The sequence below is a fragment of the Pecten maximus genome, chromosome 16 (genome assembly GCF_902652985.1).
Source record: "Pecten maximus chromosome 16, xPecMax1.1, whole genome shotgun sequence".
NCBI classification, from domain to species: Eukaryota; Metazoa; Mollusca; class Bivalvia; order Pectinida; family Pectinidae; genus Pecten; species Pecten maximus.
Window position 1 is genome coordinate 12,553,470 of NC_047030.1, and position 24,024 is coordinate 12,577,493.

Genomic DNA, 24,024 nt, shown 5'->3' on the forward strand with positions numbered 1-24,024 from the left:
TACTATCATTAGTAAATATATTGCTACACTTATATTTATAGGCATGCGCTTGCATTTGATAGTTAAGATATAATCAACATATATATATATATATATATATATATATATATATACAAATGTATATATTTTAATATCAATTGTGAAAGATAACAATGTTGAAAACTTTTGGAAAACAATTGACGAAGGTTGGTTTCGTCAATTTGGAATATCAAGTTATAGATCCAACCACATGATAATGTTGATTATATCTACTGTAAACGCAGTTATTTCCGCGGGATTGATTTTCGCGATTTTGATAGGTATAAACTATACACGTTGGGTTAATTCAGTTATTTTTTTTTGCATATGCTTCATACATCACAAAATTATACGGATGGGGACATTTTCGCGGTCGACAAATTTAAAGTTTCGCGTAATCATCGTAAATTCACCTTCGTGAACATTTCCACGTTAACCGTATCATATTACAAATGAATAGTAAGATGCAATTAATGTAGTTTCATGTATAAAAATAATACAATGTGATCAATATGTTGCAATAAAAATAATAGTTTTAGACCGGAAAAGATCAAGTCAAACTAATCTACGCGAGTAAAAACAGCCGGACAAGTACATGATTAAGGGCCGTAAATTAGAAACAGCTGTTCTATTTTAGCGAGTATAGATAGTGAGAATGGAAACGATACATATAGTTAGAAACATATTATGTAAATTTAAATGAAAGAGGAGAGGAGTACGAAAGGCTTCCTATGTTTGAGGACATTTACTACACAAGGGATTGAACCAAGGACCTCTTAACGCTAGCAATCCTTATTTACATATGTATATTGCTTTGATATTTACATATATTGGACAATTTTGAGAAGATATACTACCGGTAAAAACAATATATATATATGGTAATGATATCTTTCTATGTGTTTCGTCATGGCTAGTTTTTGTTTACCAACACGTCACGAATACCTCTCATCAACCATACGTACCATAATGTTGATTATATTCATTAAACCACGTGTATTATGTTAGTTTGTCTAGAACATATCAGGCATATAAGAAAAATAATAAGTTTACGTTTCCTATCGACATTTCCATAACACAAGTTAATTGGATGTAAAAAGAAAATCATTTTTGATCTTCCATATCAACTATTTACTAACAGACATTACTGATATAAAATAATACGTTTCTCTGTGACTGGTATCTCCATCCGATGCCGTTGTGTCAATTAAACTGCTTCTGTATGAATCTTATCCACACTGAAGAGTAAGAGCCGTTAATTCAAAAAAAATTAAATATTTCCTTCTAATCAATTATGGAACCCTCTTAAAATGTTTTTAAACCAAAATTGTAATAACGTTAATACGACGGTGATTAGCGAAATCTTGATTCTACGGTTGTTAGTAAATGATACGCGGTTATGTAAACAAATCTACAACATGCTGTTTGTCTCCACTATCTAAATGTGTGTTTGAAACTGTGCTCTCTTTACCAGCACGGACTAGGTCTTACACGTCTTCAGCTAAATGGCACAGCGGGTAATTCTTTCAGTTTATTTCTTATGCTTTTTAATTTTAAAATATGTATTTCATCTGATTAAATGTTTGTACAATCGAGTCATTATCTTACAGGATAACTGCACCGACAAAATTCATCGTCTGATGTATTGCATGCTGTCTTTTGTAGAAATTATGGTATAATCAACATTTTAAAGTAAGATATAATTCCAAAATATGTTTCTTTGCATTAATATCAGTGGAAATCAATGTTGCTGTTTATGTAAAAATCATGATATAATCATCATTTTAAAGTAAGATATAATTCCAAAGATATGTTTATTTGTATGAATACAAGTTATAAATCTACGACAGTACACTAGCACGTCATTTCGTACTTCATGTTTTCAAAACATAACACCAAACCTCAGACTAACCTCTCTTCATTTAGCCATATTATCTGTTTTTCTAGAGTACACGTGGATTCTTGAGTAAGGTGCAGTTTGTACTGACCGAGTGGAATCGTGTAGATTGGGGAATGGATGTATATATATTTCATATAACTTTGCAACTCTATGTGATTTAAAAAAAAAAAGTTCACTGCTTGTCACAAAATGCATAACATGACATGCATGGTACAGAGATGTATCTAATTAACACCAACAAATTACACCCATGGTATAGATACGTATCTGTTAACACCAACAAATGACACCTATGGTATAGATACGTATCTGTTTAACACCAACAACTCACACCCATGGTATAGATACGTATCTGTTTAACACCAACAAATGACACCCATGGTATAGATACGTATCTGTTTAACACCAACAACTCACACCCATGGTATAGATACGTATCTGTTTAACACCAACAACTCACACCCATGGTATAGATACGTATCTGTTTAACACCAACAAATGACACCCATGGTATAGATACGTATCTGTTTAACACCAACAACTCACACCCATGGTATAGATACGTATCTGTTTAACACCAACAAATGACACCCATGGTATAGATACGTATCTGTTTAACACCAACAAATTACACCCATGGTATAGATACGTATCTGTTTAACACCAACAAAGGACACCCATGGTATAGATATGTATCTGTTTGACACCAACAAATGACACCCATGGTATAGATACGTATCTGTTTAACACCAACAACTCACACCCATGGTATAGATACGTATCTGTTTAACACCAACAACTCACACCCATGGTATAGATACGTATCTGTTTAACACCAACAAATGACACCCATGGTATAGATACGTATCTGTTTAACACTGACATTTAACTACAATAACAGGATTCTAAACTGAACGCTGATTATATCGAAAGTTATTTTCCAAAACATATACAGAATATGGGCCTAGTAAGACAGAATTTCTAACTATATAACAGTCTCTTTTTTCAATCGATCCTAATTAATCATTGCTTAATATGCAGCACCTCTTATATTGCGGACTTCCCTTCATTGGCAGTCAAACAAGAAAATGGCTTATCCTAAATTAATGTAGAGCGAAGAATACTCACGTTTGCTAATTTCGTCTCAAACATTAGAACGTTGATCATATCCTCACGTGCTCGTACTGGAGAGGCACCCAGAAGTTCGGCAAACCGTATCATGTATTCGAGGTAGGCAGCTTTGTAGCCTGAGCTTTGGTCTGTCAGATAATACTCCCGACTAGGCATTCCCAGGACTGGCTGGTCCAACTGTACCAATACAGAAAAACAAACAGTTACAAACGATTATCTACATATTACCGATACAGAAAGCAAACACTATTCTACATATTCCTGTACCGATACAGAAATCAGACAGTTATCTACATATTCCTGTATCATATGGATACCAAAGACAGAAAGTAAACAGTTATCTACATATTCCTGTATCATATGGATACCTCCTCCTTATGACATTGCTACCACTGTGACTTGATCTTGTGGTGGTTTTTCATGTCTTTAAATGGTTTCCCGAGTGTGTTTTTTTTTAAAATTCTGACTTGAACCTCTAATGTTCCAATACCTTGGAATGGCTTCCCGAATGTTACTTTATTCTGACTCGAGCTTCTAATGTTTTCAAGCCTTAAACGGCTTTCTGGGTGTTTTGATTTTATTCTAACTTGAGCTTTTGATGTTTCCGATATCTTGAAATGGTTTCCGGAGTATTTTGATTTTATTCTGACTTGAACTGTTAATGTTCCCAAGATCTTGGAATGGTTTTCCGGGTGTTTCTTGTGTAATTCGAGATGAACATTATCGTTATGGTAGTGCATAAAAACGGTAGTCCAATTAACATGTTCAAATTAACACGTTAGACAACTTAATATTTGTATTGAATCCGCGTTTTACTTATACAGAATTTAATAATATTATTCATACTTCTTCGTACAAACGTTATGCATATCAAGCATTTTGAAGACTGAAATTTTGTTTTTGTGTAAAATTCAAATGGACAGAGCAGAGTCGCAGTCATATACTGGTTTTCATCACCAACAGTTCATATTGCCTAAATGTATCACAGACAAAACCTATTGTTATGTCTATTCGTCCTTGTTGCTGTAAAGAGTTTTTATGTCTTTTAATATTTCTGAATAAAAGATACAGACCAAACAACGTCTGATGTTACTTGGTCAAGTGTTGCAGTGAGTGGATGATATGCAGTCCGCTATATAAGGGCATGTCAATATTTGGAGGGAATGTCTACTGTGTTAAAACCTTGTAATACCAGAAGGTACCAAACGAATCGCCACAAATAATGGTAGGTCCATATCGGTAAGTGCTTGGTACATTAAGGTCGGGCTATATAAGGGCATGTCAGTATTTGAAGGGAATGTCTGTTGTGTAGAGACCTTGTAATACCAGACGGTAACAAACGAATCGACACAAATAATGGGAGGTCCATATCGGTAAGTGCTTCATACATTAGAGTCTTATCTTTGTGCGCAATAAATGTGAACATTTCCGTCTAGATCAGATGTTAGAGGCATTAACGATACTTGAGAATAAACACATTTTGTTTATCAGCACGTTACATATCTCACACCTTCACTATGTAAGTCAAATAGATACGATACTTAAAATCAGAGGAAAACTGTCATCTTTATTGCTGTTTTAATTAAAACTCTTTATGGCGTATGGCAAGAGATACAAGTTCATCCCAATACGTATGTGTAGACATCACAATCGAGTCCGACATATCTCTCAGGGGTATTGGCCAATACAAAGCAATCTAATTGCTTGGTAGTAAGGCGACAAATATGCCGGAATCTCCCTGCACGATCTGAGCAATCTAATTAGTGGTCTAGTATGGCACGCTTTGAGTATCGGCCTCGAGGTGAAGGCAGGGATCCCCAGGAGACACCACCCTACTGACGGAGATTTAGCGCCTTCCATTGTCCGACACACCGAACATCACTTGAATAATATCTCCCGTTTAATGACTCCCCGGTACTTACCCCAAAGCGTACTTAAGTAGAGAATGTCGTTACAATGATACACCAGATCACCACATCTGAGACCACTATTTCCTTCATGCCGCTTTTTAAATATTTCGGCGCCATTTTCAGTGTGTTCCATATTCCTGCATTTTCGTATCGATAGCTTTATAATCATCAATCCTCATTAACTGCATCTATTACAATAGTCTTGTTAAAGGGTGATATCAACTCAAACATCTTTTGTACATATCTTTGAGTTCCAGATCAGTACCAGTGACTCTAGAGTATTGTACATATTTTTGAGTTCCACTTCTGTGGTAATGACTCTATATAAAATTGTTCATATCGTTGACTTCCAGTTCTCTGCCAGTGACTTTAAAGTATCGTACATATCTTTGATTTTCAGTTCTGTACCAGTGATTCTATAGTATTGTACATATCTTTGATTTTCAGTTCTGTACCAGTGACTCTAGTATTGTACATATCTTTGATTTTCAGTTCCGTACCAGTGACTCTAGTATTGTACATATCTTTGATTTTCAGTTCCGTACCAGTGAATCTATAATATTGTACATATCTTTGATTTTCAGTTCTGTACCAGTGATTTTATAGTATTGTACATATCTTTGACTTCTACTTCTGTGGTAATGACTCTATAGTTTTGTACATATCTTTGATTTTCAGTTCTGTTCACGTGACTCTATAGTATTGTACATATATTTGAGTTCCAGTTCGGTGCCAATGACTCTATAGTATTGTACATATATTTGAGTTAAGTTCTGTACCCGTGATTTTATTGTATTGTACATATCTTTGAGTTTAGTTCTGTACCAATGACTCTATAGTATTGTACATATCATTGAGTTCCAGTTCTGTTCTAATGCTATTTCAGTATTGTAAATGCATTCTTTGAAGGTTAATATAGTCACGGGTTAACCTAAGCAATAATGACATATTGTTCGAGAAGTTACGAAACGATATTTCAGCTTTACTTTTTATTTTATTTTCTAATTACATACCTGGGCATTTTAGGCCAATAAACACTGTAAAATTCATTAGGACCAAAACAGGCGAGTAAAACGGGCAAAAAGCGAAACAACATTAGACAAAGGAAGCATGTAAAAATATAACGATATATTAGTATCCCCATGTGTTTAGTTTAAAATGAAACACTTGACTACGGTAACTCATAGCTTGTGGTAAAGACCGACAGCCCCTAGATAGATCACAATATGTAAGCAGTTCCGAAAAGTTTTCGACATGTTATAGTGCTGCTATTGAAACTTTGTCTAGGAAGGTTGCAGATCAATGAAATCCAACAAAAAAGTGTTTCAAATGGTAAAGGGCCTTATAGGCTATTCTCCGAGACTGGTCCTCACGCTACCATACCACAGCAACATTGCATTTCAAAAACTATTATCCGTGGTTATTATGTCTCCAGCAACCAGCCGACCTTTGTCAATTTCCTCTCTGGGAAGCATAAACCCGGAGCTGCCATTTTGGCGCAAACAGCTTCCACGCGACATTGTTGTTCAGCATTAAGATATTTTCATTTTTAGCTACGTCAAGGATGCAACACGGTGTCCGTGCTGGGACTCGAACTAGTGACCCTTCGGTCACGTAGCCATGTGTCCTACTACTAGACCACCGTGCCTCCAACTAGTTAGGGTATTGGTGTATTTTCTTATAAGGGAATGGAATGATAACTGTAGAGAAAAGATGAACAAAATAGTAAACTTTTAGTTATAACATGTGTTTCCTATAAACACAGCATGTTATTTCTCCAAAACAATGAAGTTTTAATTTAATTATGGTGACATTAACATTTCAGAACGAGGCTATCAGGTTATGATGGCGTCCATAAAACGTAATCAGGGTAATTATTCAGTTTCCTCGTTGTGGATTGCATCATCCATATTATTTAGCCTTTAACGGGAAGATCCGTTCAAAAGCATATAACCACCTAGGCACGAAGTAGCGAGTTTATCAACCACAAATACCTAATTCAAAGACATAGAAATCATTTCCCAGTTTCTGTAAAAACATAACTACATTCGAGTGTCTAGTTAAGATTCTTCCTATTATCTAACTGCTTCATTATGCAGTAACAACGTAATCCAGATTACCAGAGGTCCACTTTAATGTGCACGTACATATGTGCTTCTGTTAATTGTCACGTGCGTATCTATTAATGTACTTGTGCCTATCTTTGAAATGACATTTGCCCATCAGTTAATATACACGTGTGTATCGTCTAATATCCTCGTGCCTAAGGTTTGTATATACCTACCTGAATGATATTTAGCGACGAATTCTTGTCGTCTGCCCCAACCCAACAGTCGATGAGTATCGGCGCATTATAGATCCCGCGCATCTTAGCCAGGACCTCTTCCAGGTGGAAATCTTCCGCTGACCAGAGGTCGTCGACAACTGGCCAACGTCCAAGGTGTTCAAGAACCCGTCTCAGCGGCCGATCTCCCACTTCCTCTATCGTGGCTGTTGACAAGAAAAAACAGCACTTTTAACATATAAAACAGAAACAAACGAAATAATTTCCTATAGACTGCAACAGGCTTAGACGGTTTCCTCAACATGTTATCTTAATATTGTTGGATGTCACTCATACAAAAGATTAACTTGTTACAGTATGAGACATATGTTATTCAGTTTCTTCCGAAGCTTAGCTTTTTGTGATACCAATTCATAATGATTCTGAATCGAAATATTCAGGCAATATTTTGGTAAATCAAGAAGTACAATGTCACAACTATAAAACATTTGTAAAAGCCAAACACAAAAAAGTAGGTAATTTGTTGCCGGTATGCTAGTTGCGTTTACATGAACGCTACTTTTTGATATGTTGCAGATATTATAAGGGAAATAAGACAATGAGACGAGCTATTCTGGAAGGTTAAAATGTCTTCAGCGTCATCGATGTAATTTTCCTACAATGAGAACCTATGTACCGACATCGGAACCACCAGACGTATAACGAACCACGGAAAGAATTACTGAAAACATACTCTTTTTGACGTACTCAAATGTTTGCGGATAACCAAGCTAAAACAAAAAAGCAGAATGATGAATAAGCGTACCACAGTACAAGTCATAGAAACATCTACAATTAGAGCACTGAAATTTTACCGGGATGTTCCTACCGCGATATTCTCCTGTGACATTTAACCCATTTCGTAATATCTATTAGTTTGCAACAAAGAACTAATTCACGGGTAGCTTCGCAAGCATAGCTCTGCTTACAAGGGACATTCTTAGCGGTGGTCAGCCATATGACTGGGGATCATCCCAAAGTCATGTGACTGAACAAGGCTGGCATATGCGACGTGCAAGGTGTGGTGCTCTCAGTCCTTATTGCGGTCAGGTCTGGACGCGTCCTTGTCAAAACGTTGGCACCAACGTGAGCCCTTATCCATCACATTGATGTTGTTCGAGACAAAGTTGTGAGCCCAACGGAAAAGAGTGAGTGGTCTTTCTGTCCCCTCACTTACGGAAATATACCATCCGTAAATTAAGTGTGGAAGATGGCACCATATTTGTCCATGGCTGAGTTTTTATCCTTAGGTGTTACAAACATCCCCAAATGGTTTTGTGAAGCGTAATGTGTATCGACACTACCACTTTATTGATTTTCCTGTTACAAAATTATAAAATCTAATTATGGAAATGATTTTCTCTACAACTCATGTATCTATCATGTTATATAAGCAGTCAAAATATGATGAATTGGCGGAAAACAGACGGCAATATTTCCTTAATTTGGATAATGACAGTGTTAACGAAACAATAAAGGTAATTTTCAAATTCATTTATTCACATCGAGAGTCGTTTCCGTGAAAACTGGAAGTATATTTTTATGTGAATAACGTAGACCTCATGACTTTAACGTAGGGTTAATAATACCACAACACACTTCACACGCTGGTTTCCCGCCGAGGTCGGTGTACCAATGGCATGCATGTGGCTTTATGCATACAGCTGTATAATTTATCTGAGCGTTAACTTTTAATTAGGCCTTCTTACAAATCCAGCAAGGGAGATTACACTTGAGAATAGATCAGGTGATGACTGCAATATATCTACATGAATCTATACCACCAGTCATCATCCGATTGAAATGAAGTGCATGTTCAGTTCAGCGTAATAAGCCAATAGCACCGAGGCAGTGTTATGGATATTGTGAAGCATTGTCCGCCCGGTTAATACCGTATCGACAAAGTCGTCGTATATTCGTGACTGCTACACTTCTGATAAAGGTGACGGTATAAATAACGCGAGCACGTGTTTACATCGTTTTATTATAAGTTGTACTGTAAGAAAAGGTCAAAAGTTTGACGTGCACCATCGTTGACATAGCAGTCAGTTGATGCATGCATTAATATTTCAAAGGCGTAATATTAATAAGTCAATACGTCGTCAAGCTTTTAAACATATATGTATAAAGTGTAAAATGTATAGTTATGGCACACCTATTTATCAAAATATTGTAAGAAAGTACATCGTTTGTAACCATTTTGAAGCCACTTGATAATAATTCGATAATGAAGATATTACAGAGTATACCGATCTATTAAGGGGATATGCTACATCGTGGCAAACTTCCTTTCAGGAAGAGCTCCCAAATGAATCGTGACAAATTTCCTTTTAGAAAGAGCTCCGCAAAGAATCGCTGCTAAACCTAATTCAAATTGGTATATGACGAATAACAGGAATACAGCGTCTCCGAGATACGTGATTCCGAGACAAATTTTACGTTATTATATGACACGCCGTACGTGGTACATTAAATATAATTATATGCTTCCAATGTGAAAATAATAAATAAGTGCCTTTCGTCAGAGTGCTAGACCGGTAATTTTGGACGATAATGGATCGAGCTTCATATCCTCTTGAAGGGATGTTACCGGAATTATAACTACCACCAAACGTCGGAAAAGACAAAACTCTGGAGATAGTTTCACAGCATAGTTTTTATCGTACTTATTGTATTTACAGAGGTTAAGGTTTATTTTGTTTAACGTCCGATTAACAGCCAGGGATATTTAAGGACGTTCCAAGATTTGGAGGTGGCAGAAAGCCGTAGTACCCGGAGAAAAACTACTGGCCTACGGGCAATACCAGGCAACTGCCCCATGTGGGTTTCGAACTCGAAATCCATAGGTGAAGGGCTAGTGATAAAGCGTTGGGACACCTTAGCCACTCGGCCCCCGCGGCCCTATGTACAGAGAACAGGCATGCCCCGAAGTATCATGTGTAACTATATATGAAACCGACTGAGGTTTTTCGAACAGTTCAGGAAATAAAATTTATTCAGGAATGCTATTAAGAAATATCTATTTAGCTGCTTAAAATATGTAATGTGTATAAGTATTTTGTACACTGGTATTCTATTAGCATTGTTTGTTAATGTATGGTGTATGTTGAGGTAAAACAAAATCTAACCTCAGTTTTAGCCTTCATTTGAGTAAATGAATAATATTACCTTAAGATAAACCAATTCCATAATGTCTAAGGTGATATTAGTGTGAAATAAAACATGAGTATTTTTAATCTGATGTGTGCACACATAACAATGTCATTGCTCATACAATATAAATGACAAGAAACAAAGAAGAAACACATTGTTTTCCCTGTTGTTTATACTCTTGTTATTTTATGGAACAAACATTGATTTTGTGTATTTCTAACTTATAATATTTCATAAATCTTATTCTACTGTTATAGGGTATAATACAATGAACGCTTAAGTGATTATTGTTATTTTAAATTCAAAATATTGGTGTGAAACAAATTCTGTCCACCCTTCCGGGACAACCACTTTTTCCTATTCTGCCTCAGTTTTGTCGATTTTGAGCTTTAATTCAGTTACGTTTATTGCTAAGGATTCTTTTGTTGTTCAGGTTTGTATTGAGTTTTGACATCTGATATACCTAATGTCTAGCAACCAAATCAATCAAACAAACGTGTTGAAACGCCATATCTATCAGACCTCAACAACATTACCTTATAATCCCTCCGTTATTGACAAAGATACGTGTGTTATTATGACAAACAGATAATCATATCCACGTTATTGTCGTGTTAATGTAACTGATACAGAAAACGTGATTATATTGAAATCAAAACATGGCTCATTACATCTTAAACATAAATTCTAACGGGATAATGATCAATGAAAACCTAATTGATCGTTGTAAGCAAATTAACGTAATAAAAAAGTCTTAAAACTCAGGGAAATTTCGTGTATCATTACCATCGATAACATGTTGTCGGCAAATTAACGAAATAAAAAGTCTTAAAACTGAGGCAAATTTGATATGTCATTATCGATAATAGCCATTCCTGACAGTTGTTGCAGAAATTGGAGAATTTATTGCATACGTTTATTGGAAAGAATGCTATACGAGAAAGACAACAATATGCAGTTTTAGAAACACAACTTCATGAGAGAAGGACAGGCCAGTCATTCTATTCATATCAGTAGGAAACAAATTAAAGTTTGTTCTTAATCTAACTAGTTTTAATCAAGATTCTAATTATTTGAAACACAAAAGACAAAAATACAAAAGATATTGATAAATCCGTAATAATATTATCATTGCATTAAGACTAGAGCAATCTTTAGGGGATGTGTTTATTTTGTATTCACTTAATTCGAACAAAGCATTTTGATTAAAAACCTGACAAAGTTTCCCAAGCAATAATATCTGGCAGTCCGATTGTATTGAATAAAAACAACTTCAAATGACGTTCTAAGTCTTGTTCATCAGTTTGTTATGATTTAACGACTTTGTAGGTTTTGCGATCTAATAATTATTTTAAAAAATGAAATAATTGAACCGATAAATAAAGGAAATCATATGTACCCTTCCTCGTTCATTCAACTTGATTGAACTCGTATGACAAGAACAACAAACATACCAACATAATGACGAAGCAATACTCCTAAGTTAAAAAAACCCCGAAAACCCGAAATAAAAACATCAAACACGTCAGATAGTATATGAGATCGTAATGACAGACGTGGAACTTTCCCAGTCTTAAGCAACCTGCATCTCTCGAAACCTTATCATTGTAACTATTGATATATCACTAGTGAATATTGAACAAGGAAACCGCTACTAGGGTATAGCGGTCAGACATATGAAATCTTAATACGAAATTTATCATCATTTGATACCTAGTTGTAACAGTGGACATTCGCCAAGGAGCGCATTGTACCAATGACGTATTTATTGATGTATAAAGCCGATAGACTAATTTGACAGTGTTATCATTTATACCATTTAATCAACTTAAAGCAATGTTTCACTAATTATGATAGCACTTCAAGATAGACCAGAGACGAAGCACGAGGAAAATTGATATGATATTAGACAAAAAAAGCGTTCGCGAAAGAAAAGAGTGGGTATTTGAAGAGAACTGTAAACATAATGTTTTTGAGGTAATCTTATCTTAGCGTTTCTCGCAAAAAATGTATTTGGTGTGCACAAACTCATCATGTCGCTGATATGTTGGAATTAGAATATGCGCTATAAAGTTTGAATGGAATGCGCCAAAATGTTTACAGTAATTTAATGTGTAATATCGTACAGTTGGTAATATTCGCGGGAGATTTATTTTCTGTAATATTCGCGGTATATTTATTTTCCATAATATTCGCGACCATTGAATAAAACGAGAAAATAAATACCAAGCTAATATTTATAAACACACACAAATGTATGGAACTATTGACTTCAGTCGGTGTTTCGCGAAATTCAATACCTGCGAAGTACTGCCGACTGTCAACAACCGCCAAATATTAGCCCCGCGAGCTACAGCGTATAGTAATGACGTTACGCTTGAATATTATATAGGGTTATTGTTTAAAGGATCATCAGTAAGAGAACAAAGTAACTAACATACCTTAAATTTGCTGATATTATGAACTAAGTTAAAGACATTAATCAATTTACAATATGAATTACATTCAGTTCTATACATAATAGATAATTAAAACCGTAGATATTAACTGTTTTGATATCCAAGCTCTAAACGGTGATACATCATCACCTATGGAGAGAGTTAACCATCTACAGGAAGACAATTATCTGTATTATACATCACAGGATTCCTTTGTCTGGGGTCTGGTGTCTGTATCCAAAAACAAAACTGACAAGGAGAAGGTTAACAATCACGATAAGTTCTTAAAAAATGGCCGCGTTATCATTCACAGACAAACTGGTTACATCATTACCATGTCTGACGTCATTGATTTATGTTCTACTGTCTGAATACTTACACACGTTGATGCAGGATTTGTACAGAACTTTCACTTTCTTAGTAGCTTGGCTATCTTCAGAACTTACAGGTTCCTCCAATAAACCTGGAAAAGATATTAAGATTATTTACTTCCGGCGTTTGTACTGCTGTAGATACGAAAAATATACATTATCTTTCAATGTTGTTTCTACGTACTGCTGTAGATAAGAGAAATATACATTATCTTACAATGTTGTTTCTGCTTACTGCTGTAGATAGCAGAAATATACATTAGCTTACAATGTTGTTTCTGCTTACCGCTGTAGATAGGAGAAATACACATTATCTTACAATGTGTTTCTGCTTACTGCTGTAGATACGAGAAATATACATTATCTTACAATGTTGTTTCTGCTTACTGCTGTAGATAGCAGAAATATAATTAGCTTACAATGTTGTTTCTGCTTACCGCTGTAGATAGGAGAAATACACATTATCTTACAATGTGTTTCTGCTTACTGCTGTAGATACGAGAAATATACATTATCTTACAATGTTGTTTCTACTTACTGCTGTAGATAGGAGAAATATACATAATCTTACAATGTGTTTCTGCTTACTGCTGTAGATACGAGAAATATACATTATCTTACAATGTTGTTTCTACTTACTGCTGTAGATACGAGAAATACATCTTACTGCTGTAGATACGCGAAATACCCTTTAATAAGATAATATGATTACATTGAACGCCATAAAATGTATGTGCATATATATTATTGCTATATTTCTAAAACTCGATCATGAATTTCAGAATGAAAAAAAAATATGTAGAAAAATAGAATACATTGAAAATGATTTATAATCCTTAATACACACAATACGTGATATATATATATATTTTTATTTTGTACGTTCTTCTTTAACGTCAACAAGTATGATAGCTTTCATTTGGGCAGATATCAAGTGTCATCGAAGTTTATGTTCAAGGTAGTTAATTGTGACACCATTTGTTATCGCTTTCTCATTCCACAACGTTACATAGTGTATGTTTTCTCTTGTTCGTCCATAAAAACGTTGCGGATTCAAAACTATCGTGTTCATCCCTATAACACTTTCTAGAGTTATTGACATTATTCTGACATCTTAAGACCAAAATGGTGAGGGGAGACTTTTTCAAAGATTAAGATTTACGTCGTATAAAATAATGAACGATTTCGTTTTGTCTTATTATGTTGCATTACACGTTCAACTGGTTGTGTTACATCCTGGGATATCATAAACAACTTCTTTAGTCTATTCTGGTGTTACGTATATGCGTAAGATATGCGGATTTGATGAGATTCTGTCGAATAATTCGTATGTATATACAGTTTTACCAATGCATATCTAACAAGAAATATGTAAAGTAGACAACAGACTGTCAAGAGAAATACCTTAGCCCGTCCACAGCAGATTGCGTGTTCGAGACGTTCTATATGCTTACACTTTGCACTATTGCCTAGATGAGAAAGCATACACAAAACAATCCTAAATTGTGGAAATTGTAAACTGGAATCTATGTGACGCTCTCTTCCTTACCCTTGAGAGTGATCTGAAGGTCATCATGAAGTTTTTCGAATGTGTTAAAGCTGGATTTGTCGTCTGGGATGATATTTTTACGGTTCCAATTGCCACATGCGTATTGAAAAAAATCCTCACAAGGGTCCACGGACTGGTCCATGGCTTCCAGCAACATGGCCGCTTAAGTAAATCAAAAATAGTTTATTCTACTACATTTGTACAAATAACATGTATTAAAAACAGTTATAACAATTTGTCACATTTATTTCATAAAATACGAGAATAACATATGATAGCAGTGCATCCGTTCAACATGAAATTGAATTTATATCAAGTTACATGAGCAGCCATGCATGCTTTGAATATGTTGCTATGATATTACTCTCGTTAATGTTTTCACCTTTCTGAGCGCTAACGGAATTTAGTCGTCCATACTTCATATATCAATATAACAATTATCATATATGGTAGTTATGCCAATAATTCAACTGAAGGAGACAGCTACATTCCGCGTTTAATCTAGTTAAAGCAGCAAACCAGTGATGAACAGCGCTGGAATCCCTAGAAATGCAGGCAGAGTAATTACAGTTGTGCACGTTTTCTACCAAAACTGACTTGAAAAATCAAAGACATGACACTCTGTTGCTGTTCGGCGAATAACTAGTGATCTTCAACTGTTTTATTCATTACTTTGTCCTATTGCATTTCATTATGGCTTAGTAATAACTTGTAATATCTTGTTTATAAATCAGATCAACACGGATGTAAGGGATTAAAAATCAATGCTAAAAAATGTATATTGATTCAAAATCACCAATGATTTAGAGATTCAAAATCACTAATGATGTACGGGATTAAAAATCAGCAATGATGTTAGTGATTAATAATCAGCAAGGATTCAAAGAAGAAATAATGTAAGGGGTTCAAAAGAAGCAATCGTTTAAGTAGATTTGAATGTCGGCCATAGTTTTTCTGGTCTTCATTAGAATTCGCTTCGAAAATAATTAGTATTCATGAGCAAAGCCTAGCGGAGAGAACTGGTACTAAAGATTGTAATTCAGTCAATGGTTTGTGAGCAATTAAAAATAATCAATGATGTAAACGATTCAAAATCAGCAACGATGTAAGCGATTCATAATCAATAATGACGTAAAAGATTTTAAATCAGCAACGATGAAGTGATTCAAAGCAAGGAATGATTTTAGTTATTCAAAATTTAAAATTATGCAAGGGATTCAAAAGAGGTTATGATGTAAGGGATTGAAAATCAACAACGCTGTAAGGGAATCAAAAGCCACAATGATGAAAGAGATTCCAAATGGCTTACCTGTCCGGACACAATGTTGAGAAAGGCAATAATTTCTGGGTATAGGCACTGTAATTAAAACAACCAAAATAAACGAACGGCACATTTACAGATATAGAATGCTACTACATATGTTGCCCCAGACAGATTTCGCAGTGTCTGGCAATAGGACGTGGACTTGTCGTAAGAATATCTAACAGTTGAATTTTTTTTTAGACAAACGCGGACATTATTAGGGTAAAGCTTATCTCCCTTAGCGAGGGAATGTCATTGATAGTAAAAAAAACGTTGATATGTATTATAATTCATATATATATATATATACATATAAAGCGATTTTCTCCTTTTGGTAAGAACATGTGTATGGTAGTAGTAAATGTTGATATTAATAGGAAAAATAAAGTAAATAGAGAAAAAAACAGATTATCTCCCTTATCAAGGGTATATGAATTATAGTAACACATTTTTTTATTTATAGGAAAAACAGATAATTTATAGTAGGAAAACATGATTTTCAAAAGAAAACTGGCAGTAACAGACGTTGTTGTAAGACAAGCTACTTTCATCCCTTTTTTAGAATATATATTTAACATTAGGCAATCAAAACACGTGCGTACATCACAGAAATGCTTTAAATGACAGGTTGATGTTACAGGAAACATGATTATTATGTGGAAAAACTGTGCAGTTTAATTTTATTGCCGTTGATTTGATAAGTTATATCGTACTTCTTCGTAGTGAGTGTTTTATTGGTAACAGAGGTGCAATGTGTCAATTCTGGATACACCAGCTACTTAAAATATAGTAAAAATACAGGTAAATAAATTGATAGCTCAATAGCTCATTGATTTATTGCAAAGCTGTTTGATAAGAAACTATGGATGGTGGACTGGAGATGTTACTACCAACGAGAGAAGGTGTACTTATGACTGCAATATATATGAAAAAAAAAAAAAAAAAAAAAGGCATACAGAGAAATGAAGCATATACTTAAACATAAATAAAACACTCAGAAAATAAACATTGTCACAAAGATATGACGTCTTTCATATAACTATTTATAAAGCTACTCCATAACTGTCTTAACCACGACAGATATTGAAATGTAAGCCCGGATTTGACCAAAATTTGAATGGCGGGTGTCGTCAATTAGACCTAGATTCGTATGTCGGGTGTAGTCGATGAAGACGCTAACTCTCCTGGAGCACATAGTCTTATTCTCCATCATTCTGTTGTATTTTGTCATTTTTTTGTTATTTTTAGTTAGAATTATGATTTTGTTACAATGTCGACATTCGGTTGCTTTTTCATGAAACCATCAAAGTGTACGATCTCTCAGAAGTACAACAACACTTAGTTCAGTTTAGTTGGAATTAACTTTACCGTCTGCATTGCTAAAACTAATTTATCAGTCCCATGGTCTCAAATGTTGACATTCAGTTTTACTGACCATGATAGCTTATAACAGTATATAAATATAATGAAATTGAATGTACCTCATTTCAAGACTGAGCATATATAAATTACCTTCGCTATATCATACAAATGGAATCCAGACGATAAAACAACAAACATTTCACCGGTCTATGAAGTATACCTACATTTAAAAATGGCCAATTGTATATGTAAATTGGATAATTGAATCGCAATGCCGACAATGGATGATAAATTGAATTATCCGGAGATAAACATTACCTTTCGAACTTTATGCGACCTTTACATATAAATATGTGTAAACGTGTACATATAATTTAAACTAGTATGCTTTAAACAGAAAATACCAGGTACCTACCCTCTAATGTAAATAGAGCCGTATATTAAAAAGAAGGTCATATTCATAAACACGGATAATCCCAAAATAATTAAATTTTTTTTTTTTTTTTATCTAAAATCAAATACCCTTATATTGCAGGGGGACAACAATGAATCGCCTACCTTGTTCCAATGATAAACACGGTACATGCTTTAGATCTTTCGTAATAACTGGTGAGTCTTATATGGACTTAAATGGACGTATGCTGTAGTAACTTAAATGGACGTATGCTGTGGTAACTTAAATGGACGTATGCTGTGGTAACTTAAATGGACGTATGCTGTAGTAACTTAAATGGACGTATGATGTAGTAACTTAAATGGACGTATGCTGTAGTAACTTAAATGGACGTATGCTGTAGTAACTTAAATGGACGTATGCTGTAGTAACTTAAATGGACGTATGCTGTAGTACCTTAAATGGACGTATGCTGTAGTACCTTAAATGGACGTATGCTGTAGTAACTTAAATGGACGTATGCTGTAGTAACTTAAATGGACGTATGCTGTAGTAACTTAAATGGACGTACATGTATGTATGCTGTAGTAACTTAAATGGACGTATGCTGTAGTAACTTAAATGGACGTATGCTGTAGTAACTTAAATGGACGTATGCTGTAGTAACTTAAATGGACGTACATGTAGTAACTTAAATGGACGTATGCTGTGGTAACTTAAATGGACGTATGCTGTAGTAACTTAAATGGACGTATGCTGTAGTAACTTAAATGGACGTACAATGTATGCTGTGGTAACTTAAATGGACGTATGCTGTAGTAACTTAAATGGACGTATGCTGTAGTAACTGGATCGCCTCGTTAACCGAGAGACAGAAATTATAATTATAAGGCTTCAATAAAATCTAACTCTAGTTGTTTACTTTAATGCAAAGCATTTTGTTGTTTTGACGTTTCTACATGTGTCATGAAATATTAAATCAATAAGAGTACGCCAATTATATAAAGTTCAATTTTCCTTAATAACACATCTACGATGTTAATGGTCCCTAATAGAACTACAAAGACATGGTACAACGACCGGAAACATCAACTCAGAATCACAAGAAATGCCTGAATGTTGTTCTCAAAGAGCTTGTAATCGATGGCCACGTCATTCGCAATAGTTTACAGATAGGTTGAACATCATAATACAGTGACGTATGGACAGTGTGTCTATGAGGCCAAATTGTCATTTTCTGATGAGGATGAATTTTTTCACTGTCAGTTATTTACACATCGACAGTATGAAAACTAAAAATACACAGCATATATGGACAAACCGTGTGAATTATTACATTGTCAAGATTGTACACACTTTCTATCCTGTACGTCAGATGTGGTGTGTATAATCCCTATAGTATACCTTAGATGGTGTTGTGTGTTCCCTTTATTATATCTTAGATGGTGGTGTGTGTTCCTTTATTATATCTTAGATGGTGTTTTGTGTTCCCTTAATTATACCTCAGATGGTGCTGTGTGTTCCCTTTATTATATCTTAGATGATGGGTTGTGTGCTCCCTTTATTATATCTTAGATGTTGGTGTGTTCCCTTTTTTATATCTTAGATGATGCTATGTGTTCCCTTAATTATACCTTAGATGGTGCTGTGTGTTCCATTAATTATACCTTAGATAGTGTTGTGTGTTCCCTTAATTATACCTTAGATGGTGGTGTGTGTTCCCTTTATTATATCTTAGATGGTGGTGTGTGTTCCCTTTGTTATATCTTAGATGGTGCTGTGTGTTCCCTTTATTATATCTTAGATGGTGTTGTGTGTTCCCTTTATTTTATCTTAGATGGTGTTGTGTGTTCCCCCCCCCTTTTTTTTATATCTTAGATGGTGTTGTGTGTTCCCTTTTTTATATCTTAGATGGTGCTGTGTGTTCCCTTTATTTTATCTTAGATGGTGCTGTGTGTTCCCTTTATTTTATCTTAGATGGTGTTGTGTGTTCCCTTTTTTTATATCTTAGATGGTGTTGTGTGTTCCCTTTATTATATCTTAGATGGTGCTGTGTGTTCCCTTTATTTTATCTTAGATGGTGTTGTGTGTTCCCTTTTTTTTTATATCTTAGATGGTGTTGTGTGTTCCCTTTTTTTATATCTTAGATGGTGCTGTGTGTTCCCTTTATTATATCTTAGATGGTGGTGTGTGTTCCCTTATTATAATAGATGGTGTTGTGTGTTCCCTTTTTTATATCTTAGATGGTGGTGTGTGTTCCCTTTATTATATCTTAGATGATGCTGTGTTCCCTTTATTTTATCTTAGATGGTGTTGTGTGTTCCCTTTATTATATCTTAGATGGTGTCGTGTGTTCCCTTTATTATATCTTAGATGGTGCTGTGTGTTCCCTTTATTTTATCTTAGATGGTGCTGTGTTCCCTTTATTTTATCTTAGATGGTGTTGTGTGTTCCCTTTATTATATCTTAGATGGTGTCGTGTGTTCCCTTTATTATATCTTAGATGGTGCTGTGTGTTCCCTTTATTTTATCTTAGATGGTGCTGTGTTCCCTTTATTTTATCTTAGATGGCGTTGTGTGTTCCCTTTATTATATCTTAGATGGTGATATGTGTTCCCTTTATTATATCTTAGATGGTGGTGTGTGTTCCCCTTATTTTATCTTAGATGGTGTTGTGTGTTCCCTTTATTATATCTGAGATGGTGTTGTGTGTTCCCTTTATTATATTTTAGATGGTGGTGTGTGTTCCCGTTATTATATCTTAGATGGTGGTGTGTGTTCCCTTTATTATATCTTAGATGGTGGTGTGTGTTCCCTTTATTATATCTTAGATGTTGGTGTGTGTTCCCTTTATTATATCTGATATGGTGGTGTGTTCCCTTTATTATATCTTAGATGGTGCGGTGTATTCCCCTTTATTATATTTCAGATGGTGCTGACTGTAGCCTGTATGGTAACTTTTGTCGCCTGCTTGATATCACACATGGAATACCCAGCACCATCTGAGATATTACGCAGGGAAAACACACCACCATCTTATGTATCATACAGGGAGCACAAACCATCATCTGAAACAGGATACCAGATGTGGTGGTGACGTCCTAAATTGTCGTCTAGATGTTTGGATTACTAATGAAGGCATATTTTATTGTATTTGGCGAGTCCATATCAGGTTTTTTTTTCTTTGTGTCATTCATTTATTTAAGGTTTGTCTTCCTTGTGTGAACGTAGATGTTTCCAGAAAATGAAATCAGGTCAGGGCAGTTTAAATTATACATATGGATGTTAATAAATTTACATATTTACAACTTCACATACATAACTATATATCTACCGTTTGAAGATGTTTATGAATATGTAGTGTTTATCATTATATAGACCGTTAAAAGTATGGTCTTTAAAGTAGGGTCTATAAAGTAGGGTCTATAAAGTATGGTCTATAAAGTATGGTCTATAAAGTATGGTCTATATAGTATGGTCTATAAAATATGATTATAAGGTATGGTCTATAAAGTATGGTCTATAACGTGTGGTCTATAACGTGTGGTCTATAAAGTATGGTCTATAAAGTAGGGTCTATAAAGTATGGTATATAACGTGTGGTCTTCAAAGTATGATCTTCAAAGTATGATCTATAAAGAATGGTCCACAATGCATGATTTATTTATAAACCATGGTCTATAAAGTGAGGTCTTTAAAGTTTGGTCTATAAAGTTTGGTCTATAAAGCATGGTGTATAAGGTATGATCTACAAATGTATTGTTTTAAAGTAAGAATATGTTCTTTATGTCATAAAATTAACTATTACGACAGAGGTATAACTTGGCCGACCAAGACGCTACACAATAGCATATACAAATGACATACGTATGGATACCTTTAAATATGATATTAGTAAGGGACAGGGCAAGGCATAGTGAAATATAATACTGTCTCATACATCAAGTTTGTCTTTCTAGGACGCGTCAGTACGTTTTAGAGGACGTGGGGGGTAACTTACCATTACCGGTGGTCCTACTACATCTCTCATCACGTATTAAGGCTATGACAACAAAGGAGACGGCCGCCACGAACAACAGGAGACAAATGGTGCCCAGATATTTCTCTCGGGCCGTCCATGGTTTTGCACAATTTGAGTGTCCGGCTATATGCACAGTGAGATCGACCTTCTCACAACTACTTGTTGTCTGTGGTTTGGCTTGTCCTCGGTTGCCATAACTACCAGCACGGGGTTTGGCAGAACCTCGGTAGTAATCCATCCCACCATTTTGGGTGGTCGTGGGGCCATTGTTTAAGTCGTTATGATTGTTGTTGAAGGTGTAAGTGACGGACATGTCGATAGCCTACAATGTCCACAGATTCCACGGTATCCTAAACTGCTCTCAATAAATCGTAGAACCTACAAACAACACGTGCTTCGTGTATTTTCTGGTTAATTCCCAAAATCTTCCCGGACATGTTGAAATTTGTTAATCACACAACGCATATACAGGCATGGCTCCTACGAATACTGCAGACAGCTTCCCCTGATAACTGCAACGAAGACAGAACACATGTAAAACAGTGAGATTCCGTAAGTGACGTTACCGGGATGAATGTACACCGATTTCCATATAGTTTTAACAATGCATAATTATGTTGGATATTTTTAAATGCACGTATCAAATTTAAGATATGCACTTTGATACTTAACGAATGTTTGCATGACGAAGATAATTAAGAAAAATCGTCACGCGTTTTCATTATCTTTAACAGAAACTAATCAAGGTTAACATGATACGAAGAGTGTTGGAATCAATACAGCAATCCCTACAGCTATTGTTACAGCTAGGGGTGACAATTCGCCACACACTGGCGGTGTAATGCTTTAGCTCATGATAGATCCCATTTTGAAGCGAGGTGAGAAAGTAGGTCACACCGATATTGGATGCGTAAACAATATCGTTTGAATAAAAAGGAACATACCATTAGACTGTGAATAGTATAAAACACGTGCAATAATGGACCAACGACACAAACACGGACATGTGTGTTATTTAGTTGTTGTGCAGAGAAAACGTGTATTATCACACAAAATATGCGTATCACGACAAAGTAATATTAATCTTGGGGTTAGGCTGGGGATAGACTAACATATCGGGGTTCAATCATTACAGGGGTGGGGGGGGGGGGGGGGGGGGGGGGGGGGGGGGTGGGGGTGGGGGGGGGTGGTTAGACTAACATATCGGGGTTCAATCATTACAGAGGGGGGTTAGGGGTTGAAAGATAGACTAACATATCAGGGTTCAGTCAACACATAGGTGGGGTAGGGAGACTAGGGGTCGGTGTTTGGGTAAGACTAACATATCGGGGTTCAGTTTACACATCACGTGATTCCACCAACACAAACATATATATCTGCGTGTTACTTATATGTACACACATATACAGTTATATTTACATTCATATACACATTACTTATATAGATACAGATGTACAGTTATATGTTTGTGTTCCTCCTTTCAGAAAAATAGATATAATAACCCTATATAGTGTCCCCTTTCCCCGTAAGATAGTCACCCTCTATCAGAACCCCCGTAAAGCAGTTATAAATAACCCTTTATTGTTCCCATCCCCAGTAAAACAGTCATAAATAACTCGTCTGTGTTCCCCCTTCCCAAAAAAAGATATAATAAACCTTTAATGGCCCCCTTTCCCGTAAAATAGCTATACATTACCCACTCGTGGTGTTCCCTTCCACCGCAAAATGGAAATTAAAAAAATCTTAAGTGTCCCCTCCTTAGTAAATAGTCATAAATAACCCTTTAGTGCCCCCTCCCCTTGAATAGTCATAAACAACTCTTTAGTGCCCCTTCCCTTGAATAGTCATAAATAACTCTTTAGTGCCCCCCTCCCCTTGAATAGTCATAAACAACTCGTTAGTGCCCCCTCCTCTTGAATAGTCATAAATAACTCTTTAGTGCCCCCTCCCCTTGAATAGTCATAAATAACTCTTTATTGCCCCCTCCCCTTGAATAGTCATAAATAACTCTTTAGTGCCCCCTCCCCTTGAATAGTCATAAACAACTCTTTAGTGCCCCCTCCTCTTGAATAGTCATAAATAACTCTTTAGTGCCCCCTCCCCTTGAATAGTCATAAATAACTCTTTAGTGCCCCCTCCCCTTGAATAGTC

General features: G+C 35.4%; 1 protein-coding gene across 1 annotated transcript in view; it reads right to left on the reverse strand.

Annotated features, from left to right (window-relative positions):
- The window catches only part of LOC117345076 (neprilysin-1-like), a 43,420-nt gene extending 20,844 nt beyond the window's left edge, over positions 1-22,576 (reverse strand). The window contains exons 1-6 of the mRNA XM_033908018.1: positions 21,853-22,576; positions 16,103-16,150; positions 14,794-14,955; positions 13,253-13,336; positions 7,244-7,449; positions 3,047-3,226 (exon numbers count right to left, since the gene is read on the reverse strand). Of these exons, the coding sequence (XP_033763909.1) occupies positions 3,047-3,226; positions 7,244-7,449; positions 13,253-13,336; positions 14,794-14,955; positions 16,103-16,150; positions 21,853-22,186 (1,014 nt within the window). The 5' untranslated portion in view covers positions 22,187-22,576. The remainder of the gene's footprint in view (positions 1-3,046; positions 3,227-7,243; positions 7,450-13,252; positions 13,337-14,793; positions 14,956-16,102; positions 16,151-21,852) is intronic.
- Positions 22,577-24,024: the final 1,448 nt, after the last annotated feature.